We start from the raw sequence: 16,415 nt of genomic DNA, 5'->3' as shown, positions 1-16,415 counted from the left end.
TCTTAAGATCTGTCTGAAGAACAAACATGACCTCATACCCTCAACTAACAAATAGATTTTGATTAACTTTGAAAAAAACAAAAAACATACAATGTAGGGTTATTTTTTATGAAATCTGAGGAAGAATATTTAAACCTGCTTAAGTCTGCAGCTTTGACAGTACCAACCCACATAAGAGAACAAGGGCAATATAATGTGTAATGTAAAACTCAAAGTATTGTAGCCTAAAACTGAAAAAAGAGCATTATGTCTGTTTTTCCTTTTTGATTATTATTGTTATTATTATCCTTCCATTCAGTGAGTGGACAATTAGCCTTTTCTTGTCCTGCACACATTAATTTGCACATAGGAGACAGATATTTGTGCAGAGAATAAATAATCATAAGAAACGATTTGATTGTGTTCAAGTCAGGATGATGAACGATGACACACACGTGTATACAAATAAACACTGTCAGGATTTATGCATAGGAAAGCTCAGTGACACTTCACAATCTTTTTACGAGCACTGTAGAAAAGAATTGAGAATAAACATTTATTTTCTTTTGAAACTTTGATTTTCCTCATCGATTTTATCTTTTGTGAAAAAAGGTTGTGCATATGAGCTGACATTGCTTCAGTATCAGATTTGACTTTTTTCTGTATTTTTGACTGTAGTTTTGACTGCATCCAGCAGCTAATTCATTTGCATACATACATTTGATTGAATAAGACACTAAACATTTTTCTCACCTAAAAGTAACTGGTTCATGTTTTGGAAAACTGAACTATGAACAAAAGCTTAAACTTGTGAGCTCCTCCAGATCTGGACCATGGATCGCTTGATGACCTCCATTGCTGTTGTTGCATGTGTTGAGTGTTGTTAAACTCACAGCTGGGTTTTTGATTTTATCAAAATAATTTTCAAGTTAAGATAAAAGTGTTTGGCTGGCCTCATCGAATCACTGATTCATTACCGGGAGATTCTGAGAAGTGGTGGTACACAAGAAAAACTGCCGGTACGCTGTAGAGTAAATTTTACAAGTGCAGGTACTGTGTACCGCCCCGCTTCAAGCACTGATGTTAAGAGAAAAAGAGAGAGAGCAAGAGCCTTTAGCATTCACGGACGTTGTTTGGCACTACAGCCAGCTCACTGCGTTGAGTCAGGGACTGTTGATTAATTTCAGCCTATTAGCACCCCCCCACCCCTCCCAGGTTAATTCCCCAAGCCAGCAAGTGGGAAAGAGGGCTACGGGTGTGAGTGATGATGCAGGGGAGCACGTTGTTGTCAGGACTGTATTAATGAGTGCAGCACTCAGGTCCCGTGGACAGGGGGACGGTGTTCCTGGCTGCGCATGGCGACGGCGGCTCTATCGAGGCCTGGCCTAGTTTCTGGCCTCACCGGGGAGCGGGAGGATCCAAGGACTGACGCTGATCACCTGACAGCAGCCCCACTGCTGCGAGTGTGTGTGTGTGTGTGAGAGAGAGAGAGAGAGATAGAGAGAAAAGAGAGGGCACAAATGGGTAAATGTTTTTTTATTTTTATTTTTTTATTTCAGTGTTGGAATAATTGGGGGAGTTTGCAGAGATGGTGTCATATGAAGTGTGAACGGTGGCAGATCTGTTCACACATTTTTTTTCTATGTGTGCTAATGGAAGAGCTGTACAATTGTTCTACAAACAGTGTCACTGTAACAATGCTTACCCAAATCATATTCAAATTTCTGCTATACAGAAAATAGCACAACGTCTGGTTTAAAGCCCTAATAGACAAAAACACACCTGGATCTGATGCATATGCGGCACCTGGAACACTGGATCACACTATTTACACCAACACTACAATCCATTGTCTCATCGGTCATGCCCTATTGAAAGTGAATATAACCCCATCAGCTCCTGCTTCATCAGTTCTCTTAGATGTTCACTGGTATAACAAAGAGTGTTCGAGAACAGGCTATATCACATTCACCATGTATTTTTTATGATTTTGCTGGTGACATAAAATTGAGCAAAATCATGTATATTGCAAAGATTTTCTGAAATGAAAAACAGGAACATTTCTAGTTCAATGGTAAATATAGTATGTCATTGCAATTTCACATTATATATGATTTAAAAAAGGGGGACAATTCAGATGTTATGTATTTTGACCAGGGACTAAAAACGGTTTAAGAAATGAAAACCGAAAACGAATGACATTTTTAGCAGAACGTAACTGAAAACTGGAACAAAGTGATTTTCAATTGTTCCAATTGTTATTTTTAAATGCTAGTAGCCAGTTATAATCAGTTAGTTTTGTTCCAATAATTTTTTCATGAAATTAGGCCAAACGGTTTATCACATTACATTTTTGGAACTACACTTCATGTTGCTCGAAGAAATGAATCATGCTTTGATCCTGAAGGAAACTGCTGCATCACACATTTCTTTGCCTAATCACCTGTTGTGGATGTTGCATTCTCTGAATGAAGACCTTTTTAACAACTATGTATAATTACTATAAATACATGCACGACTAATCCAGATACAAGGAAAACATTATTAGAGGTAAAAAGTAGTTTTCTCAGTTGTATACAAGTCTTCACTAAATTATTGTTAGATGTGATGCATTAATACAGATTTGATCCTGCCGGGTTTTGAATCGGAAGCAGATCTGTAAACAAAATTATACTTAACTGTTAATTATCTGCTTGTTATAATTTCTATGCTGATAAATCCACCTTACACACACACACACACACACACACACACACAAGTTGCTTATTTTAGCTTATTTTGGTGAGGCAAGCGCCTTATTTTGGGTTTGTTTTTTCAGACTATGTTGCTTGTTTCTCTTACAATATCAGGGCCTGAAATTCATTTCTAAAGGGTTTATTGACCTTCTTAGATGCCTCATTGTTGAGGATTTTTTCCACTTTGTAGTCATGACGCAAAGATATTCAATATTGTATAATAATAATAATAATAATTATTATTATTATTATTATTATTATTATTACTACACTATTTCACCTAACTGTTTCTATCAGTTTGTTTCTTTCATGTGGTATCTCATGGATCTGTTTTTCTTAATTATACCTTTTATTTTGATCAACTCTTAAGCATTATGATGCTTGTTTCCCAGCAAGGCACAATTAATCTATGTCTTAATGTGCTGACTTACATTTATTGTTTTTCTTTACAGATACTTTATTATACATTTCATTTATTTTTCCAGAACCTGAACGTTCTGAAGAAGACTCGTTATACGAGTCGAAACGTTAACCATATGGTTTTGGATTCTAATTATTGTTGGAGCAGTGAGTACGTGTGCAAGTTTGTTTTTGTTTTTGAGAGTATCAGGTTTTTTTGACTCAGCACCTTACAAAGTTTGTTTTTGGTGTGCGTATGTTCTTACAAACGCTGTGGGTGAGAAACAGATCAATATTTACTTCCTTTTTTACTATAAATCTCCACTTTCACTTTTACATTCAGATGTGAAAATAAAACTAGGTGCCATGTGTGATTTTCAGATGTGAAAGCAGGGATTTATAATAAATAAGGAAGTAAATATTGATGTGTTTCTCACCCATACCATATTGCATTTTGAAGATATGGATTTAACCACTGGAGTTTTATGGATTACATTTATGCTGCTTTTATCTGCTGTTTGGACCTTCAGATTTCTGACCAATATTCACTTGCATTGTCTACAGAGTTGAGATATCCTTCTAAAAAATCTTCATTTGTTTTCAGCAGAACAATAAATTCATACACATCTCGTAATTGAACGATTATTAGAACAATTATTCGATTATTCTGCGATTATTGCAACGAGGAATCATAAGTTCTTAATCGACTATTCAGTTTGTACCCAACTTAAAGGTTGTAATAAATGTGCTTACTAACAATAAAGAGGACAAAATCAACTTTTAAAAATATCTCTAAATGAAATTCACTGAATTAAAGGAAAAAAAATACTTTAATTCAGTAAAATAATTCACTGCAAAAACTCCTGTTGTTATCAAGTTTTTTTTGTCTTGTTTTAAAATTGTCTACAAATAAAAAATATACTTGAGAAGCAACATTATTTAGACTTGCTTTAAGAGACAAATATAAGTGTTTTGTATATAAGTGTATTTTTTCATTTTGTATATTTATGCGAGTGCAGTAAAGACAAAATATACATATATTCGAGATCTATTCTCTAAAAGCAAGTATAAATATATCTTCTATGCTGCTTCTCATGTGAATGCATCTTTTTTTAAAGGATTTTTAGAAAAACAAACACTCTTATTAACAAAGTACATTTTCTATTGCCAGTTTTCTTCACGATAAGAAATGCACAGTGACACATATATTATGATTTAATATGTCGCAAGCCATCATGTTATAATCTAGCTGCATTAAATGCACATGCGATGGAGCGATGAGCATAGAAGAGGTGCTGACCGCACAGAGAAATGCCAGTTTCTGAGTTTGTAGTTATTTACATGATTTGCTTCCTTATTTTAGGAGTGGTGGTGGCGTAGTGGGCTAAAGCACATAACTGTTTATCAGAAGGTCGCTGGCCCCACAGCCACCACCATTGTGTCCTTGAGCAAGGCACTTAAATCCAGGTTGCTCCGGGGAATTGTCCCTGTAATAATTGCACTGTAAGTCGCTTTGGATAAAAGCGTCTGCCAAATGCATAAATGTAATGTAAATGTAAATTTTAACTTTAATATAGCTTTAACGCATTAAATATAACTGCATTTAATATGTAATGCCAGAGCATTTCCTTTAAAGACGCTCGACACGCAAGATTTGCTTCAGCAGAGCGGTAGCTTTGGCTCCACTTAATCCACAACGAGAGTGCATCTTTATTTACTTACTTGGTATTTTTGTATAATTCTCTCATACTTTGTGATCTAAATCACCTGAAGCTGTTTGGAAAGTTTGGAGTACATCTGGACTATGAGCTGTGTTTTCTTCCTCTCCACACTCAGGCACGAACTGCAGTGCTGCTCTCGTGCACCATAATTAGAGTTTCGTATGATCTCATTTTACGTTAAATGACATCAAATGACTGTTCAACATTGACAATGTCAGTCCTTGGATCCTCCCGCTCCCCGGTGAGGCCAGAATTGAATATTTTTAACTAGATCTTCACTGTATTTCTTGCTTAAATTATTAATCTAATTGGCTACAGAAAGTTTTGGTTGAAAAAGTGGTTCCATTGATTGAAAAATAAAACTTTATCTCAGTTCGGCACAGATGTAAATAGTGAGATATTCAGTATATGGAATATTGTCTAAATATTGAATTCTAATACAAAAATCTTGGTATAAAGTATATTGATAATTTTATTTAATTGTAATAGCAATGACATTTTTTTTTTTTTTGCCATCAACATAAATATCAGCATTTTCAGGCAGTAAAGCATGAAATCTAGAAGTTATAAATGGAGAACAGGAAACTACAATGGTATTGGTGAGCAACAAAGCAAAATAACAGTTTAATAATCAATATAAGTTCATGTGGATTGTTCACAACAGTCACGAACTACACTCGAGTTTACATAAACGAGTATGTCCCAGACGAGTTTCAGATTAACTCAAATGGAGTGTATTTTCTTTTTTTCCCCAACAAACCAAACTTTGTGGTCAATTCACACACCCAAACTCCTAGTGTGATAGCAACATGAGACCCTGAAATGCCAGGATTGATAATCGTGCATTGTGGAAAACAAGCTGTTAGGTTATGAATGCCATTGGCTGGGGATCTCGTAACTGTGCGACTGAAATGTAAGGCAGGCTTATGTGTGTAATATAAAAACCATGGTCCAGAGTTGGTGCATAGTGTTGGTTGGCCCATTGAGGCACTATAAATAGCTGTCATCAATATCTTCTTCTCAACCTCCTCACGTTCCCAATCCACTCAGGATGGCTCCTCTAATGGCATTAAATTTTTATAAGAGCTGAGTCCAATGCGCCTTTCCGTGCCCTAATCTGCCCAACAGGAGAGAGAGAAAGAGAACGATAGAGTGAAAAGAAAGGGTCACAAAGGGAGAAGGGAAGACAGAGGTGGTAGAATGCAGTTAGATACTGAATATGCAAGTTTTTAAAAATAGAGATGGATATGGTGAGAGATGGGAGACATGTAGATGTGGCTGGTGTCCATATAGACTAATTGTCTGCTCTGTTGTGAATAATACATTAACACTTTAATCATCCTCCACAGTCGCCCGCTGTGCCACACCACTGTCATGGTGGTCTGAACAGTGCCTGTCGTGGCCTCCCCATCTGCGCCCTCTGCCCTGACCTGGGATGTCTAGCTGTGTCAGGCATACACTGCTATTGCAAGAGATCCTGACCCTCGCCTCTCTACAACGTGTCCTAGTCTAATCAATTACTCCTGAGCACATGCGATAATGGGACACACACTTCCCGCACACACCGTTACACACGTTCAGCTTGTCTCCTGTCTGCCGACCCTGATGACCTTTTGGACTTCTGAGAGATATCGACTCGCTGCTATCTCTGACCTCGCAATGGTCACTGTATTTAACCTATTCCGTTACTTAGAAGAATTAATGATAGCCAAGAGATGACACTTTTAAGTAATCTTTCTACTTAGTTTCTTTTGATACACCAGCCTCTAACAGTATAACTGGTAATCAGTGTACTGTAAATTGTGTTTGAATGCTGGTCCACAATACAGAAGCTGGTGTGATAGTGCTCCAAAAATGGTCTATGAATAGCTTAACCAGCAAGATGTCCTTGGTTAATCAGCATTACCAGAATAACCATACTGGTTGACCAGCGTCATCAGCTACGTTTTGCAAGAGATTTACATTTTTGTTAACATGGTCTTCACAGCAAGGACCTTTTTATTTTGGATGTAATTTTTTATTTATTTTTTGCTCATGTACCTTGTACATGTGTGTTCTTGTTGTAGGAAAGAGACTGCAGGAGTGGATTTGTGTGATTTTGTGCCTCTCACTCTTCGTTGTAAACTTCTTCCTTCTCCTCAACTTTTCCCACAATAAATGTATTTTCCATGCTTGATGTAAACACTGCCACAGACACACTTAGCTCTACTTTAACAACCTGTCTAGACAACATCTGTCCTCTCTCCTCTAGACCACCACGGACTACACCACCCAGCCCCTGGCTGTCTGACGTCCTTCGTGAACATCGGACTGATCTCAGGGCAGCTGAGAGGAGATGGCGGAAATCTAAAGATCCAGCTGATCTAGGTAAATATCAGCTTCTGCTTGCAACTTTTTCAAATAACGTTAAAACTGCAAAAACTTCATATTACCAGAGCAAGATCAACAGCACCACAGACACTCGTAGCTTGTTTAGAACATTTAACACATTTCTCTGCCCGCCCCCTCCACCACCTGACACATCACTGACAGCAGATATATTCGCCACATTTTTTACTGATAAGGTTAAAGCCATCAGCAATACATTCACTGCACCACACCCTGTCAAACACCTGGCTCCTGTATGCAACCCTTCTTTCCCTATGTTCTCTCCTTTAACTGACACTGAGGTCTCTAAACTCCTCCTCTCCAACCACCCCACAACCTGTTCCCTTGACCCCATTCCATCACACCTTCTCCAGGCCATCTCTCCGTCCATCCTACCGGCACTTACACACATAATTAACACATCCCTTCTTGCAGGCACTTTTCCCACTACATTTAAGCAGGCTCGAGTAACCCCACTGCTGAAAAAACCTGCACTTAACCCCACACAGATAGAACACTACAGACCAGTCTCTCTCATCCCATTCATGGCAAAAACACTTGAAAGGGCAGTTTCAATCAGATCTCCGCCTATCTCTCACAGGACAAGCTGCTGGATGACAGAACAAGCTGCTGGATGACAATCAGTCAAGCTTCAAAAGTGGACACTCCACTGAGACTGCCCTGCTGTCTGTCATCGAGTCGCTGAGACAGGCGAAAGCTGAATCCAGATCATCCGTTCTGATTCTGCTGGACCTTTCTGCTGCCTTTGGCACAGTCAACCATCAGATCCTACTCTCCACCCTCTCTAAACTGGGTATCACTGGAACTGTGTTTGACTGGTTCAACTCTTATCTCTCAGAAAGGTCCTTTGAGGTAGCATGGAGAGGGGAAGTATCCAAGCCACACCAGTTACTTACTGGGGTACCTCAGGGATCAGTGCTTGGGCCACTTCTCTTCTCCATATACACAACATCACTGGGACCCATCATTCAGTCACATGGTTTCTCTTACCACTGCTACGCTGATGACACGCAACTCTACTCGTCTTTCCAGCCCAATGACACCACAGTGACCGCTCGAATCGCTGCCTGTCTGGCAGACATCTCAGCCTGGATGAAGGAACACCACCTTCAACTCAACCCTGCCAAGACCGAACTCCTTGTCTTTCCAGCCAACCCGGCTGTTGAACACAACATCACCGTGCAGCTGGGTCCAACTACAGTTTCGCCTTCCAAAACGGTCAGAAATCTAGGGGTAACCATTGATGATGAGCTAAATTTCACAGACCACATTTCAAAAACTGCAAGATCATGTAGATTTACACTCTACAATATCAGGAAGATAAGACCCTTCCTCTCTGTACATGCCACACAACTGCTCGTTCAGTCCCTTGTCATAACTGGACTACTGTAACGCTCTCATTGCAGGCCTTCCTGCATGTGCTATTAGACCCCTGCAAATGATCCAGAATGCAGCAGTACGTCTGGTCTTTAATGAACCTAAGAGAGCACATGTTACACCACTCTTTGTCTCTCTCCACTGGCTGCCGGTTCATGCACGTATTAAATTCAAGGCCCTGATGCTGGCATATAAAACAGTCACTGGGTCTGCTCCAGCATACCTAAAAACATTTATGCAGAGCTACGTTCCCACCAGAAGCCTGCGGTCGGCTAAGGAACGTCGCCTTGTCGTACCAAAACAAAGAGGCACCAAAACACTTTCCCGGACTTTCAGTTTCATCATACCACGGTGGTGGAATGACCTTCCCAACTCAATCCGGGAAGCTAACTCACTCTCTATCTTCAAAAAACGGCTAAAAACACATCTTTTCCAAAAGCACTTAATCGGTCACAAAAAAAAAATAAATAAATAAATAAAATATTTACATTTCTTGTTGCAATTAAATCTGTTTTGTATACTATTCTGATGATAGTGAAACTTTGTAATATGGCACTTTTTGTACCACTGTCTCACTAAGATGATTCGCTGATGTTCTTCCTCTTTTGTAAGTCGCTTTGGATAAAAGCGTCTGCCAAATGAATAAATGTAAATGTAAATGTTTTCCACTGTGCACATCTACAAAATCATCTTTGGCATCGGTAAGTTTTTGGATTTGTCGTGGTCTTTCTGTTCATGTATTACTTTTGTTTTCTACAAAAGATCTACCGTCATTATTGCCAGGAGCGTAGCAACTCTTATGACTGGGGGTCATGTCGCCCTCACTTCTAGAAATTTCGAAGCTCATCCCACCCCCACCCCATTTTGGGAAACTATATATATTATATTTTTTTTATAAAGAAAATTGTAGCCAACTGCATAAGACATTGTTTACAGTAATGGCAGTGGATATATGATAGATAAATGTGTTATCATAAAGTTGTGCCATCTAATTAATGAGTCAAGCTCTTTAGAATTTCTACGCCTCTGATTATCACTACAGAAACGCATCTGTTTTAGTGAAGTCTGTGATGGTCTCATGGTCATCTTTATCTCAGGACTGACGTTATTCAAAACTGGTCTCTCTCTCATTCTCTCTCCGTCTTCCTCTCAGTGACTGGTAGCGTGATGGCATACTTTGCCTCTGGATTGGTACATTGGGGGGCTGGTACATGGGGCTCGGTGGACTTCCCAGTAATTGGCCACTGCCATTAGATCTGTGTACTGCTGGCTCTCTAAGAGGCCATGGCTGAGGCACTGATGCTTAATGGGATTTACCTAAGAAGGAATATTTTCCTGGATCAAATTCCTCTAATATAACATCAACAATAACATAATAACAAAGTAACATCCAATCAGATTTTAGGATTAAGATTGTACTAGGGTTAGGGGTATAGCTATGATTGGCTGCTTTTCTATCATCTCGCCAGTGTGAGGCATGGCTGTCAAATGGACAGTTGGTGCCAATAATCTCGGACCTCGAGCTGCAAGACCAAAATCTATCTGCGTTCCCACCATCGGGCCAATAGCTCCGGAGCTTTGCAATTAAACCCACCCTTAATATGCTGCTCTGGTGCCAAAGTCACACCCATTTCACAAGCAAGAGAGAAAATCAAGCTGAGGTATCAGACTCTGGATACACGCTAACCCTCAAAAAGAACACAGATTTGTAGTCACAATTTTTATTTTTATCCCAAACCGGTAACTTGGCAAGTTCAACAACAACAGACTTAATGATGACTTCGTTCAGCAGACTTTCTCCACCCTGGGGAATTTCACCCTTCTTGCTTTCCTAGAGCACCATGTCTTAGCACCTCCCTCCTAACCCCCACTCTCAACCCAAAAAGGTGCAGGGAATACCCTGGAGGGTTACATTAATGCCTAGTACGGTCACAATCTCCTTGCCCAATCAGAGAAAAGGTCACACACTCACTGTCCAATTAAAAAGCAGCCGACACTTTCTCTTTGTGTTGGACAAGTAGGAGCCATGAATCTAGGTGTGTTTATGTGTTTTTACGCTGACAGGGGTCATTGGGGTATTATGTGGAAGGAGACCGTAGACTGGCAGTGAAAAAATGGTTAACCTAAGCTAAATCTGGTCCCCTGTGCCAATAATTCCTTCTGAAAATATGGATTGTTAAATATGATTACAGTGAAAGACAATGACAAGTGTACAAGTGAATTGATCATAATACACTTGACTAAGAGATTGGCCATGATATTTTCACAGTTTGAGGCCTGCCTTTTAAGTAACACAATCTATTCTATTGTTCAGTTGTTAATTAGTTCAATAGTTTACCACTATGAGTCTTCAATGTAGAACTAACACCGAAAGGGATAGTTCACCCAAAATTCAGAATTATGCAGGGTTCCCACAGTCATGAAAAACCTGAAAATATCAGGGAATTTTGTTTTTAGACCAGGAAATGTAATGGAAATTAAAGTCTTAAAAGTCATTGAAATCTCTATAGTGAATATAAAATAGTCTCATTATGCTCTGCTCAAAAATATTTAATATCCTTAAAATTGCTCTCGTTTAGAGCTTGTGTAATGTATAACTTGCGTTCAAGCCAAAGTGATGTCTGATTTGCGAGTGTATATATTAAGTATGATCTTTTCAGTTAATCGGTTGAAATGGTTTACAAATCGCTCTGAATGATTCATAAGTGAATCAGTCTGAATCCAAATTATTTTTGAAAATGTTTCCAGAAATCAAAAATTACTGGAAAGGTATTGGAATTTCATTGGTCAAAAAGGGTGGGAACCCTGATGGTGTTATTATTTTAAGTTGTTCCATGATTTTCTTTCTTCTATAAAACACAAAAGAAGACATTTTGGAGAATGCCCTGGTAATTGTTTTCCATTTAAAAAGGCAATGAATGATATGAGATGTCAAGACTAAAAAAGGATGTAAAATCACCACAAAAGTGTGAAGTGCAAGCGTGAACCAGTGTGAACAAGCTTCTCTCATGATAGTGCTTTGAGTGTTTTTTTTTTGTATTAGATTTTCTGTAAATAATGACTTAAAGGAGTAATTCACGCACATATTTCAATTCTCTCATCATTTACTCACCTGTATGCCATCTCAAACTCATATAATTTGCTTTCTTCTGCAGAACACAAAGAAAGATATTTCGATGGAGATATGATGTGAATATATATATATATATATATATATATATATATATATATATATATATATATATATATACAATTCACATTAAATCATGATCGCACCTAGGAGATGTTAAAATTTGGACTGTTCTCACTCAAAACGGATCATATCACTTCAGAAGTCATGGATTATCTTTATGTCCTTTTTGGAGCTTGGACATGTTGGATTCCATTTACTTGCATTATATTGATATATTCACATCAAATCTGCGTCAAAATATATTTGTGTTTAACAGAAGAAAGATCATCTGAGATTGAGATGGCATAAGCGAGTGTAAAAGGGAGAATTTTTGGGTAAACTATTCCTTTAAATTTGGTTCTGTTCTTCACACAAAGCATTTTTGTCATGAGTCATGTGTGGACTAATTTCACGATACTTATATAGTGATTTTTCATTCTATTTTCTTGTCAGAGTCTTGACATCTTGTCACCATTCATTGCTTGTTTGGCTGAATAATCCGTCAAAGCTTCCTTTTCTCTGGCCAGTGTGTGCTGTATAAATGGTGCCTTGCTTCATAAAAGGGTGCCATGTTTGCATTCTGGTCGTTGATGAGTTGTCCTACATGACCATGACTCTGATGCTGTGAGCCAGCCATGACTGGTTTCTATTGAGAAGGTCATTTGAATGGCCTGTTCAGCCCCTGCTATGGATCAGGCCAAGGGGACCTTGCTTTCATCAGCGTCCGTCTGTGCTGTAAAACGGCTCAGCCACATCGCCCCACTGTGTAGGGGTTTCCAGCCGGCTCTGTAGCCACCGCCGATCCTTCTGCTGTTGAGGATAATTAGGATCCGCCACCTGGGAGTGATCAAACTTACAAAAAAAAGTGGGGGAATTTACAGACATCCAGAACACAGTGCTTTAAGAGCCTTAACCAGCAGATTTAAGGCGGCACTTAGCGGGCCGATATATATGGCTTTTTGTCCACATGTTTCAAACAAGAAGCACCAACTTGAGGGACTATCATTAATGACCGTGATTAAACAGGCACTTAAGAGCAAAGAGCGCGGGAAGGAGGAAGAAAGGCAAGAGAAACGAGATGGATGTCTCTGGATGTGTGCTCTGTGTCTTCGGCTGGGTTGCTAGGGCAATCTGAAGATGTGAGTCGTGATAAGCAGAAGGGTGAGGCGAGGCAAGCCGTTATACAGAGTGGGATTAGCAGCAGCGAGGTACAGGTTTGCCACGGCATGCCAGTGAGGAGACATGCACACTGTGTGCTGTCTGGGGCTTAGCGCTCTTTTAATCTCACGCACAGAGAGCGAAAAAGGAAACGAGGAGAACAGGAGGGAACATAATTTTCGAAATATCAACAGATAGTTTTATCCGCTCCAGCAGAGTGTCGCCACGTGCTTTCAGATATAGGTGTGATTGAGTTCAGCCCACAAACACGCCATAATGACATTTTTCTCCCAGTGCTCTGCATCTGAAACGCTGTGGTAATGTGGCTCCAAACGATTCGTCCTTTTTATGTGGAAAATAAATTACCTTCATTTGTACCTTCAACAATCCCTTTGTGCATATACGATCCTTTCTCTTACTCCTTTTCATTTTGCGACACCGCGTGGTCGCAGACGGGCGCCTGTCTCAAAGCAGCACTCCTGGGCGTGAGTGACAGGCGCTGCTGGGTTATGGTTTTTCATGATGCAGGATTTGAACCATGGGGAATTGCTGTTTAATGCCGGGTTATCTCTCCGCTCCATAATGTGTAGCTCACGACGCAGCGCCATCTTTCATTTAGGGCCTAGTAATGCTAACCCGCCAATTTGCGTCTTTCAATCAACATCTTACTCCACACCAGCCTGTCTTGTGGTTCAGGATCAGGACGACACTCCATAATGTATAGCTCATTCCCCACCTTTCATTTAGGCCCTGGTAATGCTAACACAGCAGTTTGTGTCTCTATCAGTCAACATATAATCACCCCATCTTGTTTTATGGCTCAGGATCAGTAGGAAACTTTTGTAGGAAGATTGTTAGATAAATCCCATTCCTCTTTCTCATTCTTCAGTGTTAATACTGTAGTGCCCCTCACAACCTGTTCACTAAGCCTACATTTCACACAGACTGTGTTTGGGATTGACTACTATATTTACTGATTGTCTTGTTCATACAACAGCTTAAAGGAAAGGTTTGAATACTGTCTTTTATGAATGAATAACCAAAGTCAAGCCCCTTGTTTATTCTGGATATAGCCATGAACATCTGTACTGTAATTATAGGGAAAGTGACAAATGTAAATATCAAAGATGGCAATTCTTATCACAATTGACATGATGTTAATTAAGTGCACAAAGTTATTTTCTTTTGTTAAATGACCCTTCACTAAGCCCCGCCCTAAAAGCATTTCTGACCAGTCCTATCCTGAAACTGTTGCTGTGCTCATTTCTCTGACAAGCACTTGCTTTTTCCTAATGAGAGTATATGGGAGTAATGTGAGTTTGAGCAGTTTTAAGTGGAATTTTGTAGAAATTATAAAAAAAAACATTTGTAATAATGACACGAGGTATATGTAGCGAGAATACATGCATATTTTTAATTAATTTATTTTGTACCTTTTACCAAATCTCCAGTAGATTGTGCAATGGATTAAATTGTGTCAGCCCTCATTCCCAAATGAACATGTATGACATCAGCAATGGCACCTACATTTGCTCTAATGTTAACAGGGTTTCCGCGGGTCTTAAAAAGTCTTTAATTCGCCCCTCTGCAAAATAAGACCTTAAAAAGGTCTTAAATCAGAGCAACAAATATTTAATTCATAAGGTCATGGCATTAAATGTTGTATGAGGAATTGTTTTCTCATTGCTGGATTTTTTTCTCATTGTGTTTAAGTAGGGTGACCAGATGTCTCATGTTGAAGAGGTGTGTCCCCGACAATTCTCTAAACATTGTAATTATATCCTGGTTTCAACTGGTAGGCTCACTGATTTTTTTCTACTTACATTTGATGTACTCATTTTCCTTCTCGCTATTGTCTTTGGTATCGTTTGCAGAGAAGAGAAGCAATTTCGAAGCGTTGCACGTTGATTTGATGATCCTTTCATCCTAGTTTTTCTGCAAATCTGCTGAAAAGTATCTGGATAGCAAGGCAATGACTTCATATGCTTAACACACACTTTTTCATCCTGTCAGACAACACATGTAGAAATGCACTAATAAAAAATGTGTTTTCAACAACGAGCTGAAAAAAAGCCGGTCTATTTATTTGTGCAGCACGTGAATATGTAGTGAGTATTTTTCTGTAATGTTCATTTCCCCACGAGCATGGAGGTAAATCAGACAACGTCACATTTAGACAGCTACGCTGCACATTTTACGTAGCACAAGCACTTATATGTTCAGATGTGGGGGTTGTATTTTCGAATTTTTGGTTACAATGTTGTGAATTTTTGTGAGGTAATTTCATAATTACACATGCAATATGACATCATATGGATATGATAAGCTACATGGAATTTGTACATTAAAAAAAGCTAAAATGTGGTGAAATCTAAAATAAAATATAAATTTTCACAAACAATATTGCCTATACAGTTAAGTGCAGAAGTTTGCATAACCCTTTTGTTTTTATACATTTCCACACCCCTTTCAGAATGTATACAAATAGCCAATAAGAGATTATATTTTTTTATGTTGTACTGCCCTTCAAAAGCTACACAAAATGTACTGTTATTTACTGTTCAAATGTTTGTACCTTTTAGTTCTTCTTATGTTGCCTTCTTGAGCATAAATATTTGTTTACACCTTTTGTAATAGTTGTGTAGTGTAGTAGTCCCTCAATTGTCAAAATCTGGACCTCATATATAGCCACTGTTGGGCAGAACTCAAATGGGCAGAAGATGCTTAGAAACCAAATAATTTGACTGTAGTTGTGTTTTTTTCTTAAGAAAAGTAGACATCTCCACTGCTCAGGGATTCAGCAGGGATTCATAAACAATTATTATACAAACAGTCATTGATCATTGAGAAAGCAACACACCATATTAGAAACCAAGGAATGTAAACTTCTTAACAGGATCATGTGTGTAAATTCAGTTACTATTTTGTTGTGTGGAATATATGTGAGGATGTGTTATGTCAAATAAGCTTCATGAAACCTTCAAAAACCCTGGTTAAGCTAATAACTTAACATTCATTTATTTACGTTTTGATTCTGGTCTTAATAAAGGCGATAGTAAATAAAGAGTTCACAGCATCATAGTGAGTGTGTTGAGACATTATGAGCTGTTCTGTTCACATACACTAACGTTGTCAGGTGTGTAATCATCATCAAATTAAATTTTTCTCTTTGCAAGTGACTGTGATAATCATTTGCCTCAATTCTGATTCACCGTCTCCAGAGTTTTCAATCAAATTACTGTTCATTCCAGCCCACATAAAAATATTATTAATTCCATTGATGAGAATATTTAGCCAAAAACCACACCATTCACAGCACACTTCAATTCATTCCAATGGGAAGTTCTGCAAAGCTTGTCAGAGCGAACAGCGGTAACGTACCAAGGTGGGCGGAGCTTAGTGAAGGGTCAATTCCTTAAAATTTAAACAAAGAAACTAATAGTAATGAACTTTTTTTTTTAAATGATTGTGAAAAGTTCTTTCAAC

At 38.7% G+C, this 16,415-nt stretch overlaps 1 protein-coding gene across 1 annotated transcript in view; it reads left to right on the top strand.

The window, feature by feature from the left end:
- Nucleotides 1–16,415, top strand: part of LOC127661876 (plasmanylethanolamine desaturase-like) — a 51,231-nt gene that overhangs the window by 22,001 nt on the left and 12,815 nt on the right. The window contains exons 3-6 of the mRNA XM_052152818.1: nt 6,901–6,977; nt 9,261–9,300; nt 9,753–9,839; nt 13,934–13,938. Coding sequence (XP_052008778.1) covers nt 6,901–6,977; nt 9,261–9,300; nt 9,753–9,839; nt 13,934–13,938 — 209 coding nt within the window. The remainder of the gene's footprint in view (nt 1–6,900; nt 6,978–9,260; nt 9,301–9,752; nt 9,840–13,933; nt 13,939–16,415) is intronic.

This window comes from Xyrauchen texanus, chromosome 21 (assembly GCF_025860055.1).
Source record: "Xyrauchen texanus isolate HMW12.3.18 chromosome 21, RBS_HiC_50CHRs, whole genome shotgun sequence".
Classification (NCBI taxonomy): domain Eukaryota; kingdom Metazoa; phylum Chordata; class Actinopteri; order Cypriniformes; family Catostomidae; genus Xyrauchen; species Xyrauchen texanus.
The sequence above is the reverse complement of the archived record's forward strand: the minus strand, read 5'-3'. Positions and strand labels throughout refer to the sequence as shown.